Source organism: Cervus canadensis, chromosome 20 (genome assembly GCF_019320065.1).
Source record: "Cervus canadensis isolate Bull #8, Minnesota chromosome 20, ASM1932006v1, whole genome shotgun sequence".
Lineage (NCBI taxonomy): Eukaryota > Metazoa > Chordata > Mammalia > Artiodactyla > Cervidae > Cervus > Cervus canadensis.
The window spans coordinates 35588977-35601564 of NC_057405.1; the positions used below are offsets into that span (position 1 = coordinate 35588977).

Below are 12588 nucleotides of genomic sequence, written 5' to 3' on the forward strand. Positions count from 1 at the left end.
GTAGTGCAAAAGCTTTTAAGTTTCATTAGATCCCATTTGTTTAGTTTTGCTTTTATTTCCAATATTCTGGGAGGTGGGTCATAGAGGATCTTGCTGTGATTTATGTCGGAGAGTGTTTTGCCTATGTTCTCCTCTAGGAGATTTATAGTTTCTGGCCTTACATTTAGATCTTTAATCCATTTTGAGTTTATTTTTGTGTATGGTGTTAGAAAGTGTTCTAGTTTCATTCTTTTACAAGTGGTTGACCAGTTTCCCCAGCACCACTTGCTAAAGAGGTTGTCTTTTTTCCATTGTGTATTCTTGACTCCTTTGTCGAAGATAAGGTGTCCATATGTATGTGGATTTATCTCTGGGCTTTCTATTTTGTTCCATTGATCTGTATTTCTGTCTTTGTGCCAGTACCATACTGTCTTGATGACTGTGGCTTTGTAGTAGAGTCTGAAGTCCGGCAGGTTGATTCCTCCAGTTCCATTCTTCTTTCTCAAGATTACTTTGGCTATTCGAGGTTTTTTGTTATTTCCATACAAATTGTGAAATTCTTTGGTCTAGTTCTGTGAAAAATACCGTTGGTAGCTTGATAGGGATTGCATTGAATGTATAGATTGCTTTGGTAGAATAGCCATTTTGACAATATTGATTCTTCCAATCCATGAACACGGTATGTTTCTCCATCTGTTTGTGTCCTCTTTGATTTCTTTCATCAGTGTTTTATAGTTTTCTATGTAAAGGTCTTTTGTTTCTTTAGGTAGATATACTCCTAAGTATTTTATTCTTTTTGTTGCAATGGTGAATGGTATTGTTTCCTTAATTTCTCTTTCTGTTTTTTCATTGTTAGTATATAGGAATGCAAGGGATTTCTGTGTGTTAATTTTATATCCTGCAACTTTTACTATATTCATTGATTAGCTCTAATAATTTTCTGGTAGAGTCTTTAGGGTTTTCTATGTAGAGGATCATGTCATCTGCAAACAGCGAGAGTTTCACTTCTTCTTTTCCTATCTGGATTCCTTTTACTTCTTTTGCTGCTCTGATTGCTGTGGCCAAAACTTCCAACACTATGTTGAATAGTAGTGGTGAGAGTGGGCACCCTTGTCTTGTTCCTGATTTCAGGGGAAATGCTTTCAATTTTCCACCATTGAGGGTGATGCTTGCTGTGGGTTTGTCATATATAGCTTTTATTATGTTGAGGTATGTTCCTTCTATTCCTGCTTTTTGGAGAGTTTTCTCATAAATGAGTGTTGAATTTTGTCAAGGCTTTCTCATGCATCTATTGAGATAAAATGTATGGATTTTTTTATCTGTCAATTTGTTAATGTGGTGTATTACATTGATTGATTTGCAGATATTAAAGAATCCTTGCATTCCTGGGATAAAGCCCACTTGGTCATGGTGTATGATTTTTTTAATATGTTGTTGGATTCTGTTTGCTAGAATTTTGTAAGGATTTTTGCATCTATGTTCATCAGTGATATTGGCCTGTAGTTTTCTTTTTTTGTGGCATCTTTGTCTGGTTTTGGAATTAGGGTGATGGTGGCCTCATAGAATGAGTTTGGAAGTTTACCTTCTTCTGCAATTTTCTGGAAGAGTTTGGGTAATATAGGTGTTAGCTCTTCTCTAAATTTTTGGTAGAATTCAGCTGTGAAGCCATCTGGTCCTGGGCTTTTGTTTGCTGGAAGATTTTTGATTACAGTTTCGATTTCCTTGCTTGTGATGGTCTGTTAAGATCTTCTATTTCTTCCTGGTTCAGTTTTGGAAAGTTATACTTTTCTAAGAATTTGTCCATTTCATCCAAGTTGTCCATTTTATTGGCATAGAGCTGCTGGTAGTAGTCTCTTATGATCCTTTGTATTTCAGTGTTGTCTGTTGTGATCTCTCAATTTTCATTTCTAATTTTGTTAATTTGGTTCTTCTCTCTTTGTTTCTTAATGAGTCTTGCTAATGGCTTGTCAATTTTGTTTATTTTTTCAAAAAACCAGCTTTTAGCTTTGTTGATTTTTGCTATGGTCTCTTTAGTTTCTTTTGCATTTATTTCTGCCCTGATTTTTTAGATTTCTTTCCTTCTGCTAACCCTGGGGTTCTTCAATTCTTCCTTCTCTAATTGCTTTAGGTGAGTTAGGTTATTTATTGGTTTTTTTTTCTTGTTTCTTGAGGTTAGCCTGTAATGCTATGAACCTTCCCCTTAGCACTGCTTTTACAGTGTCCCATAGGTTTTTGGTTGTTGTGTTTTCATTTTCATTCATTTCTATACATATTTTGATTTCTTTTTTGATTTCTTCTATGATTTGTTGGTTATTCAGAAGCGTGTTATTTAGCCTCCAGGTGTTTGAATTTTTAACAATTTTTTTCCTGTAATTGAGATCTAATCTTACTGCACTGTGGTCAGAAGAGATGACTGGAATGATTTCAATTTTTTTGAATTTTCCAAACCAGATTATGGGCCCAGGATGTGATCTTATTCTGGAGAAGGTTCGGTGTGCACTTGAGAAAAAGGTGAAGTTGATTGTTTTGGGGTGAAATGTCCTATAGATATCAATTAGGTCTAGCTGGTCCATTGTGTCATTTAAGGTTTGTGTTTCCTTGTTAATTTTCTGTTTAGTTGATTTATCCATAGTTGTGAGTGGGGTATTAAAGTCTCCCACTATTATTGTGTTACTATTAATTTCCTCTTTCATACTCGTTAGTGTTTGCTGTACATATTGCGGTGCTCCTATGTTGGGTGCATATATATTTATAATTGTTATATCTTCTTCTTGGATTGATCCTTTGATCATTATGTAGTGTCCTTCTTTGTCTCTTTTCACATTCTTTATTTGAAAGTCTATTTTATCTGATATGAGTATTGTGACTCCTGCTTTCTTTTGGTCTCCGTTTGCTGAAATATTTTTTTCCGCCAGCCCTTCACTTTCAGTCTGTATGTGTCTCTTGTTTTTGAGGTGGGTCCTCTTGTAGACAGCATATATAGGTCTTGTTTTGTAATCCATTCAGCCCAATCTTTGTCTTTTGGTTGGGGCATTCAACCCATTTACATTTAAGGTAATTATTGATAGGTGTGGTCCTGTTGCCATTTACTTTGTTGTTTTGGGTTCACGTTTATACAACCTTTCTGCATTTCCTGTCTAGAGAAGATCCTTTAGCATTTGTTGAAGAGCTTGTTTGGTGGTGCTGAATTCTCTCAGCTTTTGCTTGTCTGTAAAGCTTTTGAATTCTCCTTCATATCTGAATGAGATCCTTGCTGGGTACACTAATCTAGGTTGTAGGTTATTCTCTTTCATTACTTTATGTATGTCCTGCCATTCCCTTCTGGCCTGGAGGGTTTCTATTGATAGATCAGCTGTTATCCTTATGGGAAACCCTTTGTGTGTTATTTGTTGTTTCTCCCTTGCTGCTTTTAATATTTGTTCTTTGTGTTTGATCTTTGTTAATTTGATTAATATGTGTCTTGGGGTGTTTCGCCTTGGGTTTATCCTGTTTGGGACTCTCTGGGTTTCTTGGACTTGGGTGGCTATTTCCTTCCCCATTTTAGGGAAGTTTTCAGCTATTATCTCCTCGAGTATTTTCTCATGGCCTTTCTTTTTGTCTTCTTCTGGGACTCCTATGATTCGAATGTTGGGGCGTTTCACATTGTCCCAGAGGTCCCTGAGGTTGTCCTCATTTCTTTTGATCCTTTTTTCTTTTTTCCTCTCTGCTTCATTTATTTCCACCATTTTATCTTCTACCTCACTTATCCTATCTTCTGCCTCCGTTATTCTACTCTTGGTTCCCTCCAAAGTGTTTTTGATCTCATTCATTGCATTATTCATTTTTAATTGATCTTTTTTATTTCTTCTAGGTCTTTATTAAACATTTCTTGTATCTTTTCAATCTTTGTCTCCAGGCTATTTATCTGTAACTCCATTTTGTTTTCAAGATTTTTGGATCATTTTTATTATCATTATTCTAAATTCTTTTTCCAGGTAGATTCCCTATCTCCTCCTCTTTTGTTTGACTTGGTGGGCATTTTTCATGTTCCTTTACCTGTTGGGTATTTCTCTGCCTTTTCATCTTGTTTAGATTGCTGTGTCTGGAGTGGGCTTTCTGTATTCTGGAGGTCTGTGGTTCCTTTTTATTGTGGAAGATTTACCCAGTGGGTGGGGTTAGACGATTGGCTTGTCAAGGTTTCCTGGTTAGGGAAGCTTGCGTCAGTGTTCTGGTGCGTGGAACTTGATTTCTTCTCTTTGGAGAGCAATGGAGTGCCCAGTAATGAGTTTTGAGATGGGTCTATGTGTTAGGTGTGACCTTGGGCAGCCTGTATGTTGACGTTCAGGGCTATGTTCCTGCGTTGCTGGAGAATTTGCGTGGTATGTCTTGCTCTATAATTATTGGCTCTTGGGTGGTGGTTTGTTTCAGTGTAGGTATGGAGGCTTTTGGACGGTCACTTATTACTTAAAGTGCCATGTAGTCAGGAGTTCTCTGGTGTTCTCAGGTTTGGGACTTAAGTCTCCTGCCTCTGGATTTCAGTTTTATTCTTCCTGTAGTCTCAGGACTTCTCCAGCTATACAGCACTGATAAGAAAACTTCTAGGTTAATGGCGAAAAGATTCTCCCCTGTTAGGCATACCCAGAGAGGTTCACAGAGTTACATGAAGAGGAGGAGAGGGAGGAGGGAGATAGAGATGAGCAGGAGGAGAAAAAGGGGGACTCAAGAGGAGAGAGACAGATCTACGCAGCTGTCTGTTCCCAGAGTGTTCTCCGTAGCCCAGTCACCTACAAAGATTCACAGAATTGGATTGGGAAGAGAAGGGGAAAGGAGGAAATAGAGGTGTTCTGAGGTAGAAAACAGAGAGTCAAGATTGGGAGAGAATAATCTTCGGTTACAAATAGGGCTTCTCTTCTTTTTTTTTTTTTTTTTGTAAGGTGATAGTGTGTTGAAAATGAAAATTAAGGAGTAGTAGAGGAGTACTAGAGGACTTTAAAAGAAATAAGAGGAAAAGAAAAATAGAAAATAGAAGAGAAAAAGGAAAGAAAAAGAAAAAGAAAAAAAGAAGAAAAAAGAAAAAAAAAGAAAAAAAAAATTTTTTTTTCCCCTAATTAAAAAAATCGTAAAAATCTATGAAAATGAAAGTTAAGGAGTAATGGGGGAGTAATAGGGGATTTTAAAGGAAAATAAAAGAGAAAAAATAAAAAAGAAAAAAAAGAAAAAAAAAAAGAAAAAAGTAAAATTATATCTAGGAGTTTCTCTAGAGCTGTTGCAGTCAGTGTGGGTTCGGCTCAGTTTCAGATAGCTCCTCGTTCCAGCTTACATTTCTCAGTATCTACAGGCCCCTTACGGTGTAGTCGGTGTTTTCTAGAGGGATTTTAATCTGTTGCACCAGTCCCTTCTGAAGCGGTTCCCTTTGTTTATTTGACTTCTGTTTGCCGGTCTCTTCAGAGCCTCATTTCCGCCCTGACACAGGCGGGCGGAGGTGGACTCTTATTCAGGTAGCTAGTTCCGTCGCTCTGCGGGGAGGGGCTGACGCAGCGGGGACGGGCTGGCGCTGCCGGGAGGGGCTGGCGCTGTGAGGGCGGGCTTGCGCCGCGGGGACGGGCTGGCGCTGCCGGGAGGGGCTGACGCCGCTTTCTCCGTCTGCGCTGCTCAGGCTCCCGGCTGTCTATATAGAGCGTGCCCCGCGCTGCGCGAGGTTCCAGCCCTCGGGTGTTCCACAAAAGCGCGGAGCGAAAAGCTGCGCCTGCTCTCTGTGCCTTCCCCGTCAGAGCGATTCAGGCAGCCAGGGGCTTGGTGGGCACTCTCTCCCCAGGTGTGGCGCGCCCACTCCCTTCCGCGGACCCAGTCTCAGTTTCCGCTGGCGCCAGTCGGGTGCGCGCGCCTTCCGCCCTCCGCGTCCCCAGCCCCCACCCGCGCCGGTCGGGTGCCTGCGCCCTGTGTCTCTCCACGACCTTCCCCTCCCCCCTGCCTCCTGCCTCCGGCGGGGCGGGGCTGGTCCGCAGCCTGCGAGCTCTTCTCTGGACTTTCTCGGTCTCTGTTCTGCGAACGGCCGGCAGTGTGTTCGGGCCGGTTAATGTACTCTCTCTCTTTTGGTCTCCCACAGTTCAAGTTGGCACCTCACAGAAGCTCCCTCCGATTGTCCTCAGGGCACTCAGGCTCGGACCCTACCCCAAGCAGTGCCGCCCAAGACTCCCTTCCCGGGACGAATCTCCGTCCTCAGCTCTTTTGTCTCACTTTTTATCTTTTATACTTTGTCCTACCTCTTTTCGAAGACAATGGGCTGCTTTTCTGGGCGCCTGATGACCTCAGCTAGTGATCAGAAGTTGTTCTGTGAAGTTTGCTCTGCGTTCAGTTATTCTTTCAATGAATTTGTAGGAGAGAAAGTGGTCTCCCCGTCCTACTCCTACGCCATCTTGGCTCCTCCTTGGAGAAGACTCTTAAGAGTCCCTTGGACTGCAAGGAGATCCAACCAGTCCATCCTAAAGGAGATCAGTCTTGGGTGTTCATTGGAAGGACTGATGCTGAAGCTGAAACTCCAATACTTTGGCCACCTCATGCGAAGAGTTGACTCATTGGAAAAGACCCTGATGCTGGGAGGGATTGGGGGCAGGAGGAGAAGGGGATGACAGAGGATGAGATGGCTGGATGGCATCACCGACTCAGTGGGCATGAATTTGAGTAAACTCCAGGAGTCTTGGTGATGGACAGGGAGGCCTGGCGTGCTGCAATTCATGGGGTTGCAAAGAGTCGGACACGACTGAGCAACTGAACTGAACTTAATGTCATCCATTGTTCTATAGTCTTCATATGAAAAAGATTAGTGCAGAAGTAATAATAAGCTAATGACAGTTCTACCATTTAAGCAAGATTTGTGTTTTTTTAATGTATTAATACAAGATTTTTCAAAGGAGAGAAATGGACAGGTTCAGTTCAAATGGCTACCCCTAATCTTTGGCATTATAATGCAACAGTTCTTATGCTGTTATAGAGACAGTGATCTGCTACCATGAAGGGAGTGTGAACTTGGAATCATCTAATCTGAGCTCTTCTCCTAAATACTAAGCTTATTTTCTGTGGTCTTGGGCAAGATTTGTATTGAATTTCCCTGAGCTTCAGATTTCTTTTTTTTGTTTTTTTGCCTTTGAAGTACAGAAAATAACCTCTCTCCATTCAGCACCCACTCTGTGTACCCAGCGGTGGACTAGGCACACCTTGGTGAATTCTGCCCTTCCCAACACTTTCCTTCTACTTGGGAGACACACATTAAACAAACAATTACACATTTAATTATAGCTGTGATAAATGTATGAAGGAAAGTATAGAGTGGTCGGAAGGTGGGAATTGGGGTGATCTGACCTAGATCAGGGGCCAGGGAAGGCTTTCTTGAGGAACAGTTGTCTGAGTGAAGCTCTAGAGGAGTCAGCGCAGGTGAGGTGGGAGGCAGAGAGCACTTGACAGAGCAGGGAGCACCTGCACAGGCTCTCAGGCAGAAAGGAGCGCCCCGCAGAAGGTGAGGGGCCAGGCCTTCCAGAGCTTGTCACTGTCCTCAGGCTTTTATTCTTTATCTGAGGAGCAATGGAAAGACACTGAAGGGAAAAAGGCAAGTGACATAGTCCGATTTGTGTATTAGAAAAGTTACTGTGCAGTGTGGGGTATGGATCTGAGAAACAGAAATGGATGTGGGGAGATGTGCGTCGTGCAGGTGAGAGGTGGTGATAACACGTACTAACACCATGGGGGAGTGAAGGCGGAAATGGATGGATCAGCCATGTATTGAAGAGGAAAAGTCCATAAGCGGTAGTAATGGATTGGTAGGGTGACGAGTGATTGCTAACATTTATTGAGTGCTTAATAAGTGGCAAGTACTGTGTACACAGGGGCTTCCCTGGTGGCTCAGATGGTAAAGAACCTGCCTGCAATGTGGGAGACCTGGCTTCGATCCCTGGGTTGATAAAATCCCCTGGAGAAGGGAATGGCTACCCACTCCAGCATCCTTGCCTGGAGAATTCCATGGACAGAGGAGCCCAGCGGGCTACTGTACAGAGTCGCAAAGAGTTGGACATGACTGAGCGACTAACCCTTTCACTTTTTTCCCCACTGTATACACTATCTTAACTTAATCCTCATAGTAATTCTTAAATGTACACTATCTTAACTTAATCCTCATAGTAAATTCTTAAATGTACGAAATATTGCCATCTCTGTTACCCAGATTAGGTAACCTGGGTTTGGAGAGGTTTAGTAATTTGCCAAGTGGGAAAATGTCAGAGCCTTAGCAAACTAACGGCCAGCACCCTTGACCACTGCCCTGGAATGGATGTAGGGAAAGTGTGGAGCAGTGGTGGGTAAGGCAGCAAGAAGCGCCCCTCGCTGTCTGCCTTCCTGGTCGGATGAACAGTTGTGTCCCTCACTGAGGCGAAGAACTCTGGGTGAGGCTCAGCTTTGTGGCAGCATTTAGAGTGTATATCTTCAGGGATCTTCCCTGAGATCACTTTTTAGTCATCTTATTCAAGTTCAAGTTATGCTCTGGCACAATTTCCCAAGGAGTTCATGATGTATACAGCTTTTGTTTACTTAAACTAAACCAGAAAATATGCTTGATGATGATACTCATCCTATGTTTATAGAGAAGGAACAGTTCATCTATTCTGGCTCTATTCTGCTTCAGTAGTTGGTTCATTTTTTGTTTGTGTTAAAATTAATTATCTCTTCTAGATTATAAATAATTCCTTTTATTGCTAGTACCTAATGTGGCAAATAGTATGGGTTCAATAACTGTTTGTTGAAAGAGTGTAAGATTAATGGCAAACATTAAAACAGAACTTTTACATATTTCAGACAGAAGTTTCACTTTCATATGGTCCTGAATAGAAAACCTAGTAGATTTTATTTCTCGTTCTTAAAATGTAATTTTTTTAACCTTGCATGTCTTGTTTCCATGCATTATTGAGACATGAAAGTGATTTCATGAAGTAGATTGAATAAATTGTTAGTAGTTTGAAACAAGGATATAGATCTTAGAGAGTTTTACATATACGTATTTTGTCCTCAAGAACCTAAGCTTAAGTTATGCATATAGCAAATAATAAATATTTCTTGAATGACTTTATATTAATATATTAATTAGAACTGTGTCAGTATTTCCTGTTATCATAGGTACATGAATCAATTGTAGAAACTGTTCTAAGAGTTAACCAGATGTATGGATTAAATTGTGAAATGTGAGTTAAGTCGTGAATAAGTCTAATCCATAGCTGACTTCTTTCAAAATGTGACTATTTAATTTTAATTTCTCATATATACATGTAGCTACTCAGCCTCCTGCTCTTTTTGCTGTCTACCAGGTCTCATCAGTTTCTCTTGAAAATCCTACCGAAGTATTCGAAGATGGAGAAAATCCACCCAGTAGTCGCTCGTCAGAGAGTGGGTTCACTGACTTCATACAGTATCAAGCAGACCGAACTGATGACATTGACAGAGAACTGAGTGAGGGGCAGGGGGCAGCTGCCATCCCGATTGGGAGCACATCCTCTGAAACAGAAACGGCCTCCACTGTGGGGTCTGAAGAAACGGTCATCCAGCCCCCTTCCGTAATCGCTCAGGGGACGGCACCCCGAAGTGGGAAGACAGCCCAGAAAACTGCAATGCAGTGCTGCTTGGAGTACGTCCAGCAGTTTCTCACCAGACTCATCAACCTCTACATCATCCATAGCAACGCCTTCTCTCAGGCTGTGACTCCAGAGCATCAAGGGGATCTCAGTGGAGAACAGGGGGAGACTTCCAGCTGGGACAGGGATTCCCAGGGGGACGTAAGAGAGAGAAACATAAGTAAACAAAAAGCCTCCAAAGAGTACCTCCCCGCCTTTCTCGCTGCCTGCCAGCTTCTCCTGGAGTGCTCCAGCTTCCCCGTGTACATCGCTGAGGGGAGCCGCCCCTCAGACTTACGCCCCGAGAAGTCAGACTCTGGTAAGGCGCGCTGTTTTATTTATTTAAAATATCTTCTATAGCACGCTTCCCACCCACTCACCCTTTATTGTAAGGAATGCTCAGATGTTAAAACTGGGGTTTGATTTCTTTTTCTAGCCAGTTAATTTTTAAAAGTGTGGCTTTAATTTGTAAGTTTTTTAAAACAAAATACTGTCATTTTGAGGAGATTGATATGTTGGAGAATTTTGTGATCGTGATGTCTCACAGTTTGTTGGCAAGCAAGCAGACGCTAAGGAGGAAGTTAACTCCTTTCTCTGGAGAAAATTAGTATAACATTTGGATCTGCTGATTTCCTTTATTATGACTAGCATCATATAAATTTACATTCCTTTAAATTTGTGTATAACACACACAGACTGCAGTGAGCTACATAATATTTGTTGATTAATAAACTTTTTTAGGACAGAAAATGGATTGTGTGACTTGGCACAAGAAAAATACATACTAAAAAATTTATGAAATTCCTGTTGCTGCTTTATTTTCTTGAAGCTGCAGTGTGTGTGTGAGAAACCATGGTTTTGTTCACAGAGCAAGGCCTAAAGTTCTTAGATATAAGTGCTTTGTTTTTAGAAATTACCTTGGAAGACAGACTATGCCTGGAAGGTTCACTGTGATGGACTGTGTTGGCTTCCGGCTTCTGTTTCAGACTGGGAGCACGTGCAGCCTCCGCTGTGGCTCCAGACGCTGATGAACGCTTGCAGCCAAGCAAGTGATTTCAGCGTGCAGAGTGTCGCCATTTCACTAGTGATGGACCTGGTAGGATTGACTCAGTCCGTGGCCATGGTCACTGGGGAAAACATCAACAGTGTGGAGCCTGCCCAGCCCTTAAGTCCAAACCAGGGACGAGTAGCCGTGGTGATTAGACCTCCTCTCACGCCGGGCAATCTGAGATACATAGCTGAGAAGACTGAATTTTTCAAGGTAAGTTTTAAGAACTACAAGCATGACTAAGATGAGACTTGACCTGATCTGCTTAGCAGAGATTTAAAAGATGATAGTCAGGCTTAATTGAACACCTCTTAACATTGTACTGTAAGGAAAAGATACCATATACCATATTTGATCAGTAGTGCTTGGCCAATCCTGTCCTCAGTTTTGTGAGGAGGAAAAATGAATAAGGGGAGTATTGGGGTAAAAAGAAAAGTTCATTTATAGTGTAAAATATATTTCCATATGAAGTGGTTGTCACACTTTTGCTTTTCATAGAGTACAACCTCAGGTCTCCAAAATGTCCAGGAGAAGTTTTCCAACCCTAAATTGTCTGATGATCATCTGTGATAACATGATGTCATTCAGGAAAAAATGCATATCCTTTGATTTGTTTCACAGCAGTACATATGATATCTTTGGCATAGAAAGAACATCAAGTATATTTTGCTTAAGCAGGTAGATTCTTTATATATAAAAAATTTTAATCTTCAAGTCATTGTATCCCTCAGATAGTCCATCTGGCTAGATTAGAGTTAGGTTCTATCATCTGGTGGTGGTGAACCCTGATGACTGACTGATGCCTTTTTATTAGTGCTGTCGTAGATAATCATATGCTGTGTTAACACATGTAGCACTGAAATACACACAGCCTATTTTATGGTTTAAGAAGTTTGGATATTTGAACTATGAATTATATTTCACTTTGCGACATACAAACATAAACATTAAACTTCCCTCAGTGCGGGGTTTCAGTTCAGTTCAGTTGCTCAGTCGTGTCCGACTCTTTGTGACCCCGTGAATCGCAGCACGCCAGGCCTCCCTGTCCATCACCAACTCCTGGATTCTACCCAAACCCATGCCCATCGAGTCAGTGATGCCATCCAGCCATCTCATCCTCTGTCTTCCCCTTCTCCTCATGCCCCCAATCCCTCCCAGCATCAGGGTCTTTTTACATCCTCTTAAAGATAATGTATTCTAGCATCACTTTACTAAACATCACTAAAATAGTGAAATAGGGTCTTATCTGGACCCTGTAAAAAGTGCTAACATATCTGATGTTTAAAGTAAATTTAGTTAAAGGACTGTCTGTTGTAAGATATCCCAAAAACCTGGATGACGAGAAGCAAGCAGATGGAAAGCTACACTTTTAAATCTCATTTCAGTGACATAATGAGTATTAAGACCTTCTAGGTCTGGCAGTCAGAGGCTTGTTTGTAGCTAATAGGAAATGTTTAAAAGTTCTCATTTATAATTGTGTAACACTGTGACTTTTACATCTTCTTTTTAATAGCATGTAGCTTTAACATTGTGGAACCAGCTGGGAGATACAACACCTCAGCACCACCAGAAGAGTGTGGAACTGTTTTATCAATTACATAACTTGGTTCCTTCATCCAGCATCTGTGAGGATGTGATAAGCCAGCAGTTAACCCATAAAGATAAGGTAAATTCTTCTCTGCTGATCCTGTGCCCACCTTACCCCCTGCTCCTGTTATACTGAAAGGCAAATTAAGGAAACCCTAGGAAAATTGTGGCATCCAGTATCTGAATAAGATAGCTTCATTCAGAATGATTATCATATCTTTAAATGTGTTCTATTCGTCTTAGAGGAAACTTCTTTGTAAAAAGTGACAGTAATATGAAAAATCAAGCAACCCAAATCAAATGCTGGGTTTATTTTGTGATTCAGGAGTGGGGAGTGATGATTTA

At 41.2% G+C, this 12588-nt stretch overlaps 1 protein-coding gene across 6 annotated transcripts in view; it reads left to right on the top strand.

The window, feature by feature from the left end:
- DOP1A (DOP1 leucine zipper like protein A) overlaps positions 1–12588 on the top strand; it is a 133849-nt gene that overhangs the window by 79840 nt on the left and 41421 nt on the right. For all 6 annotated transcript variants that reach the window (XM_043439529.1, XM_043439533.1, XM_043439532.1 and 3 more), the window contains 3 exons: positions 9306–9927; positions 10595–10869; positions 12170–12322. In XM_043439529.1, coding sequence (XP_043295464.1) covers positions 9306–9927; positions 10595–10869; positions 12170–12322 — 1050 coding nt within the window. The remainder of the gene's footprint in view (positions 1–9305; positions 9928–10594; positions 10870–12169; positions 12323–12588) is intronic.